The 9,022-nt window shown below is 47.4% G+C and overlaps 1 protein-coding gene across 1 annotated transcript; it reads right to left on the bottom strand.

The window, feature by feature from the left end:
- Positions 1-4,444: 4,444 nt before the first annotated feature.
- Positions 4,445-7,248, bottom strand: LOC117778467 (zinc finger and BTB domain-containing protein 14-like). Its single transcript, XM_034614033.1, is given in 3 exon segments — positions 4,445-5,805; positions 5,808-6,473; positions 7,098-7,248. Coding segments are annotated over 2 exon segments (1,173 nt in total). The 5' UTR covers positions 6,454-6,473; positions 7,098-7,248; the 3' UTR covers positions 4,445-5,278.
- Between the last annotated feature and the right edge of the window lie 1,774 nt (positions 7,249-9,022).

Below are 9,022 nucleotides of genomic sequence, written 5' to 3'. Positions count from 1 at the left end.
CAGAGGAGGAGGAGGAGGAGGAGGAGGACGAAGAGGAGAACAGCGTGCACTGTGTTTGACCAAAGACAGCCCTCAGTTGTTATCTCTGCTGGAGGGTGAGGAGCAGAGGAGAGGGGAGGTGATTGAAAGAAATTAAGAGCAGGGGAGAGGAGAGGAGAGGGAAGGCAGCGAGGAGGTCAGATAAGGAAAGAGAGGAGAGGAGAGGAGAGGAAAGGGAGGTAGATGAACGGAAAGGAGAGGAGTGCAAAAGAGTGAACAGAAAAAAAAGAACAGGGGCGGACAAAGGAAGAGGAACTGAGGATGTGAGGAGGTAAGGGAGGAGAAAATACAAGTTATTGGAGGAATGAGATAAAGGATGAAGGGAAGGAAGAAAGGAAGGTGAGAGATGACGTGGAAGGAAAGTGAAGGGAAATAAAGCACAGCAGGAGGAGAATCCAGGAGAAGGGAGGAGGGTAGAGGAGAGGAAAGACAGGAGAGGAGTGAGCAAGTGAGACAGGTGGAAGAGGGGGGAGAAAACAGGATGGGGGGGGGGGGAGATGGGAAGGAGAGATGACAATGATGCAGAGGAGATGAGGCAGGTGGGTGGGGGAGATAAGAGGAGCAGCAGAAACGTAAAAGAGGAGAGAAGAGGGGGATGCAGAAGAGGGCGAGCCGACCTGGACTCCCCACCGAGGAGTGATATGATGCTAATCTCTCAGCTGGAGCATCTGGTCCGGCCTTGAACACCGACTCCTGCAGGCAGATCCCAGCGATCCGGGGCCCGGGGCCCGGGTCCCCTCGACCTTTGCAGATGGCCCCGATAACCCACGTCCACGGGTCTGACTCCGCGGGTCAACGCGGAGTCAGACCCGTGACAAAACAAGGAGACACAAAACTACAATCAACAAACAAAACTACAACAAACAGACATTAGACGACTATAAAGAGACACAACGATAAAACAAATCGATACTTAACGACAACAAGCAGACACAGAACAAATGCAAAGAGACACAAAAAAATACGACATGTTAACACAACAGAGAGACACACAAGGACTACAAAACCCGCAGAACGACTTCAAAGATGCAAAACAACCACATTTAATGGCAAAAAAAGAGACGCACATATATATAACAAAGAGACAGAAAATGATATAAAGACAAAAAACAACCACACAAGGAGACACATTTTTTATGTCTCTCTGTCTGGAGGGGGGGGGGGGGGGGGGGGGGTCTTGCTGCCATGTCAGAGGGTTGGGCCCCCCCCCCTACATGTCGTCTACATCCACAGATATAGAGATGATTTATGCTTTTTATTGAAGACTCAAGATGCCATGAAGAGCTAGTGGAGGACACACAGAGACACCACGACCATTAAGTCCTCACGAGCTGAAGACATTCCAGATGCTGCCGGAGAGCAGGACGACATCACAGAGACCGTGTGGCTCATGAATGTCAACAACTCTGATTAAAAGCCATTCCGCTCGGGGAATGGGGGGGGGGAAGAAAGAAAGAAACTGCTGCCTTTGCCTTTCATGCCCATTTATCACATGGAATTGTTTGTATACAGTTGTTTGATTCTCCCCGAGTGTGTGTCAGAGCGAGAGATGAGATGAGATGAATGTAATTAAAGCTTTTTTTAATTAGACGCTGTTCTTTTCTGGGAAGCCTGTGGCCGCGCGGGGTGGAGCCAGAGTGGAGACAGGAGGTTTGTGGTCCGGCTGAGGGAACCACACCGGCCGAGGGTAATGGAAACCGGGTGTTCACTGTACACACACACGCACACACACACACACGCATATATACACTAACACACACACACACACATATATATATATATATATATACACGCACACACACATTTGCACCCAGACACACACATAAGCCAAATCTGAGGAGGGAACATACACACACACACACACAAAGCCACATAAACTTATACAGACATGAATTTGGATGCACAGCCCTCACAATACTAATGTACACCCCCCCCCCCCCCCCACTACACACAAACACACAGATATATCCAAATGCATGAAGTCATGTGACTACCTGTTTTATAGAATTCAGCCTGCTGACACGTAAATTCACTAAATAGTGATGATGTGTGCGTTTGCATGTGCACATCCATGGGTCCAAGCTCATGCATACATAATAAACAAATAACACACACACACACACACACACACACACACAATCCTCCACCACACTGATGCACAATCCACACGCACAGGCACGGATGAGTACACGCAGGGAGGCCGACGCATGAGTGCACACACTCACTCCACCGCCTGTCACTCACACACGGATGTGCGTGTGCAAACGCAGGGCTCATTATAGATGCATAGAGTGTTTATGTGCACACAAGACATATAAACACTCCGCTGCACGCACGCACACACATGCATGGGTGCACACTCTGCACCACCGTCACTATAACTTCCCCATCCCCCCGGCCATTTCACATGCATACACACGCACACATGCATGCACTCACATATAAATGCGCTTAGGCACATGCTTGAGCACACACACACACTCACACACACACACATTATAAGCCCTCATCACTCAAATCCCCTGGCACACAAACACATGCACGCACACATTACGTTTCTTCTTCACAAGTGCACGCACACACGGGCAGTCACGACAACAGGGTGCACACACACACACACACATCCAGCCACAGTGCAACAATGTGATAGAAACCTATATCCTGCATCATGCACACACACACACGCACACGCACACACACTCGTACAGTACAGCAGGGCCGGGAAATGCAGAAAACAGATATCAGGCATCTCCTGACATCACAGGGACGAAGACCCGCCTTTTCCATTTAGACCCTGACGTCAGTTTTCCACAGAAACTGTTGCACCGTAAACTACAGGATATCTGACTCTTCCTCTGTCGACAGATCAGTGAGAGGAACCCGGAGCGGAGGACCTTCACCCTGCAGACGCTCCTCACCAGGTGCAGAGCATCCGTGTGTCAGTGCAAACAGGGCGAACCCAGTGCAACCCAGAACCAGTGACTCACAGGCCCCAGTCAGATGTAAACATGTGGAAAACACCGAGGTGTGAGGGCGCATACGTTTAAACACTGACACCACATGTGAGCAACCCTCCTTCTACAAACACCAGTATAACTTCTACTCTACTGCTGCACCAGAACCATCACATCAGTTCCTCTTCCTCTTCCTCTTCCTCCTCCTCTGTCGGCCCTGGACAGTGGAGCTCCAGCAGGTCAGGTCGGGCAGCAACAGGTCAGTCGCTATGCACAGGGCACCATCTAGTGTTGCAAGCAGAGTATGAGAGAGCAGCTGAGGAGTTTTACTGGATGAGGAGGAGGCACAGCCATGTTGGGTGTGTGTTTGCAGACTTTGTGTGGAGTGCAGTTTCCCCCCCCCTCCTGAGGTCACCAGGAGGTTAGTTACACGTCGGAGTAGAAGAATAGAGGTGAGACGGAGCTGAACCAACCTGGGCAGCCCTGGGTTGGATGGGGGGGGGATGGGCAGCGGCTGTGGTTGTTTGCTCTAGTCCTGGTTTGTGAACAAACTGAGACCTGGAGGCTCTGCTGCTGCTGCTGCTGCTCGGAGGAAGGATTCAACTTGAACTTCAGTTTCTCCATCACGAGCAGAAAACTGGATTCAGTGGCTGTTCTCATTAAAGCTGCAACGGTTAATCAACGAGTCTGTGAATGTCAAATCAGCCCAGAACTATTTTGAAGGTCAATTAACGGTTTGAATAATTTTTAAGCAGCGATTTGCAACATTTTAAGATCTTTGGAATATTTCACCTTGGGAAACATTATTTTGACCCAAAGATTAATAAAGGAAATAACTCACAGGTTCATTCATTCATCAAAACACTTACTAGCTGCATTAAATCGTCGTCCAAGGAAAATAGTTATCATGTTTTCATTGGTAGGGAACATTATCTCTTTTCAAACACATTGACATTTGCAAACATGAGTCACACAGTGTATTTTATCAGCTCGTTGCTGTGCACACACACACCTACACCTGTCGCTCCCCTCTGACCTTGTTTCACTGTTCACACGTCATCAACAACACTGGAGCCATTTAGCACTTTTACGAGTGTTTCAAGTGCAAATAAAACCCAGGAAAGTTCTTGTTTACAAGAAAATTCAACCTGTTTTCTGATGGTTTTGTGAAACCGGACACAAACGTCCCGTGAAGATTAGAAAATAAAGTCAATAAACCTTTTTCACTACGACCACAACAGATCACATGAACGTTTGATGTGGAAACTGCAGAAGATTCTGATAAACTATCTCTGAATGATATTCACACAATACTTTAAAGGGTTATTTTGGTTTTAAATATTTCATGTTTCAGATTTTCAGAAGCTAAAACGTCTCATTTGTTCGATGCAGATAAAAAACAAAAGTTGCAGGAAACAAACTCTGAAAAACCAAACTTTGCAAAAAACCAATAAAACACAGCAAATGGTGTTTATTGTCAAAGTGTAGGAGTAGGACAATGTTATATGTGCATAATTCATTATTGTGTACTCTAATTGTGCAACAAACTAAGCTACAGTATATACAGACATCTATCATTAACTGTTGATAGCTGGATGACAGTTATACTGTATAACAGTAAAATCTAGTTGGCCGGTTGCTTGGGCAGGACAGTCTCCACAGACGATCCGGCGAAGGCCCAAGACTTTGGTATCATCTGCGTCAAATGCAAAATGGTGACTCTTACAGTGTAATATCAATCAATACGACTAAACACATCCATTTAAAAACATCCACATGAATATACTCAATGCAACAAATGTTATGCAGAACATCTTCTTCTTCTTCTTCTTCTTCTTCTTCCCCCCCGCCCACCAAACGCTCTCTTTTACCTCCATAAAATCCAGTAAAGGTTAAACAAACATTTAAATGTTACATATCCCATAAAAGTAAAAAGAGAATAATGTTATGAGAACCCTCAGTCTACATAGCAACGATGCTTTGTGAAAAATATATGTATCGTAGAGTGAACTAAACATTTACATGTTTTTACAGGTGGAAAGAAAACATCGTTTTTGACATAACTTTTTTTTTTTTTTTCAGAATAATAATAATAATAATACAGCCCCACAGTCTTATGAACATGCTATGATCTCTCGTTACTCACTCCGATCAGTGTCCGTGTGACCAGGCCGGCGGCCCGCCACAGGGTCGTGGTTGTGTAAGTGTGTTTGCATGTCTCGCGTGTGCATGTATGCATATGCGTGTGTGTGTGTGTGTGTGTCAGTTGGTGTGTGTTTGCAGGCTCAACAGTCCCCAGAGTTGTGCGAATGTGGCCCGGTCTCCATTTTCCAGTCTCTCTGGTCGGCGGGCTCTGCCTGGCCGTGCTGGGAGGCAGCGGGAGACAGTGACATCTGTCTTCGGGGGTTCCCGCTGTGCATGGTGTTCCAGTGGCGCTTCAGGTCCGACGCTTTGATGAAGGCTTTTTCGCAGGAGCCGCAGTTGAACGGTCGTTCGCCTCGGTGTTGCCGTTCGTGGTCTTTCAGGTGGGACTTGTGCTTGAAGGCCTTTTCGCACATTTGACAGGCGAAGGGCCGCTCGTTGCTGTGAACCCTCTCGTGCCTCTTCAGGTCCGGGCCCCTGATGAAGGCCTTGCCACAGACGACGCAGCGGTGAGGCTTGAAGCCGGAGTGGATCTTCAGGTGCTCCTTGAGGTGGGCGGCAGTGGTGAAGGCTTTGGGGCAGTGCTCGCAAGCGTAGGGACGGTTGGCGGTGAGCAACCGCTCCTTTTTGGCGTTGTGGTCCAGGGGCTTCGCTCCCGTGCTCTGGCAGGAACCGGTGGTCGCTGGTGGCCGTACAGCAGGTACTCCAGCTTCATGTCGCTGGAGGTGGAGGAGCCCCAGCCGTGGCTGTGAGGATCTTTACTCATGTTGGTGTTGTAGTTGTGTGGCTGCGACACGTGCGAACCGCCCGGCCCCATCCCGTCCATCCCCTGGTCGTAGAAGCTGTTCTTCCTCACCTCCTCCATGGCGAGCTCCTTCAGGATGGCGTCCTGAGCTCTCATCCCGTGGTCGCCCGGCGCCTGGTTCTCCCGGGTCTTCATGTTGGTCAGCTCCCGCTTCTGGGTGCACAGGTTATCCAGGAAGTTGATCCCCAAGATCTGGCCGGACGACATCATCATGTTGATGTCCTTCTTCCTGACGGCGAGCCGGGCCGTGTACATGTAGTTGAGCACCTCCTCGAAGATGTCGGAGCGGATGAAGTCCAGCTCCACGATGGAGTTGTCCTCGTCGCTCTGCTTCTTGAAGAGCTTCTTGAAATAGTTGCTGCAGGCGGCCAGGACACAGCGGTGAGCCCTGAACTCGATGTTCTCCACCACCACCACCACGTCGCAGTGCTCGCCTTCCATCCTCTGCTGGTTGAGCATCTTCAGGAAGGTGGCTTTGTGGTCGTAGTCGATATATCTCAGTAAATCAGACATGGTGGATAAATAGGAGGAACCTGCAGGAGGAGGAGGAGGAGAAACAGGAGAGAGTCAAACACTTTGATTTTTCCCACAACAGGAGTGAGAGCTGCACATCAGATGAGGGGGGAGGAGCCTCGCGTCCACAAACATTCACCGGAGCAACTTTTAACGCGTTTTCTCCGCTTTTCTGTCACAGGGAGAATCGAACCAACTCAGGGAATCGAGCAGAAAACCCTCGGCGAGGGGAAACAGCGAGAGGCCCGACGGCGGCGAAAAGCCTCGGTAATGTCAGTTAAACACACACACACACACACGCACGCAAACAAGCAGCAGGAATCAAACACACGCACTTTTTCTTCCACCGGAGCGAAGCGTTTTTTGCGTGACAGCGGCGCGTGGCGTGCGTGGCGTGGCGTGCAGGGGGGAATACAAAAAAAACCTGTGCGAGAATATTTCACATTTCACTGCGCCCAGCCATTTTGGTCAGCGAGCCTCCATTGGCATGTTCCCGGAGCTGCACGGCGGCTCGCGAGCGGCGGCGGCGGAGGGAGGGAGGGAGGGAGGCGGCGAAGAAGAAGAAGGAGAAGAAGCGGCGGCGCGACGACAACGCGGTGCCGGGGCGACGGGGGAGAAGAGGGGGGATAAACAAGAGTAAGTACCCGAAAGCCTGGACGCGATCCCGGTGTTGTCACGCAAAGGCAGTCGACGGAGATCCAGAGCTGTCGTTTTTCCTCTTCCTCCTCTTGTTGTGACTGCTGCCGCTCCACAGGAAGCGCCGCGCCGTCCTGCTGCCACCCAGCGCGCCGGAGAGGGTACTGCAGGCGAGATCGTGTGCGCGCGAGGCGAGGGCTCACTCCGCTTGGGGAAAAAGAGGAGGAGGAGGAGGGGGTACGGTGGTCGAGGGGGCTCAACGCACGTGCAAATTAGGAAAACACACGCAAGGAGAAAAAACACGTGGAAATAGGAAAAATACGTGCAATTTAAGAAAACACACGCAAATAGAAAAAAAAGCGTACCAATTAAGAAAACACGGGCAAATTAAGAAAACACACGCTTCAATAACTTTGACCTACTGCAGGTGCAGCACTTCTTTGGGTCCCCTGGAAACATTCCCGTTTCAAATTGATGATTCGTGTTTTTTCTGTTTGCATTATTTCCAAAGATTTATATTATCAAGGGATGGAACCACTCACCTTCAGGTTACAGCCGCCCCTATGAACCCAAATAATATGCAGTAAACAGGGGCCTCTGGGAGCCCTCAGGGTCTGAGGCTCCTGGACAGTCTGGAACTGCACCTGGGTTCGTACCACAGCTCAACAGGATCCCACCAGTGGAGCAAAGAATCATTTTACCTCATTATACTGAAAACAGCACCTCATCTCAAACTACACCTGTTTCTGTATCTATTTATACAGGCGTGAGCTTCAGTGTAACATATAAACCAATGAAATACATATGTATAAAGTGATGACGCTATATTGATTAGCATAGTGACAAATTGCAATAGTATATTTCCAAATTATTATTATTAAACTATATTATCATATAACACAGAACCTCTTTTCACTATTTCATGTCAGTCGGTTGATTTCCTGATTTCAAGATCAGTGGCAAATTTGAAAAAGTGTTAATGGCACAAAATTTACAACGAAAGTTTATTTATTTTAAATTGGTTTAAGTGTTGTACTTTCACCTGTCGCCTGAGATCAATTTGACCATTATAATTATTTTAACTTAAGTATTTGAGGTGTTACTTCTTTAATAGATCAAGGTTTAACATGTGATTAGTGGTCACATGTTCACAGCTCAGGTCCACAGTTCAGTGAGTGCACAAACTGTGGAGGACGTTACTAGGACAACGGTTCTTTGCTTCTGTTTTGTAAAAATCAATTAATGCAGAATTTTTAACTACCATTTCACATATAGGCAAAACTTGTAAGATTCAAAAATGTAAATGAATATTAATAAAACTGATCGAATTTTATGGAAAATGAACAAACTTGTAACAAAACTAAGCTGACAATCTCTTTGCGTGGATTCCACTCGCACCCAGCAACAGAGACGGAGTGAGAGGTCACCCTGTTTCTTACCCCTCTGTGAAACGCAGAGCCAGCGGGGCGGGGCTTCAGAGGCCTCCGTGTGTTCGACATAATCACCTTCAACAGTATAAAAAACAAAAAGGTCTTAATTAGCCGGAGGCTCCTGCTCTTAACTCATCAATTAAGTGTTTACAGCGTTTGGCCTCATGAATAATAGATCAGCTCACACACTCAGTACATATATATATATATATATTATAAACTATATATAAATATATACAGCTTTAAATAATCACTCATCAATTACGATTAAACAAATTAATAAGTCACAAGTTGGAACATTCAATTTAAGATGATCAAAACCACGGAGAGTTCCAGGATTATGATTCTATCTATGAATCTGTAGAAATATTCTCTATAAGTCATTGTTGCGATAAAACCTTGAATAATTTGTGTTTTATTTATTATTCATAACTGTAAAGTCAACAAAACCCTTATTAGAATCTTCAATCAGCATTTTTCTCACAATAAAAACAACCAACAGG

This window comes from Hippoglossus hippoglossus, chromosome 17 (genome assembly GCF_009819705.1).
Source record: "Hippoglossus hippoglossus isolate fHipHip1 chromosome 17, fHipHip1.pri, whole genome shotgun sequence".
NCBI classification, from domain to species: Eukaryota; Metazoa; Chordata; class Actinopteri; order Pleuronectiformes; family Pleuronectidae; genus Hippoglossus; species Hippoglossus hippoglossus.
Note: the sequence above shows the minus strand (reverse complement) of the source record. Positions and strands in the feature narration are given on the sequence as shown.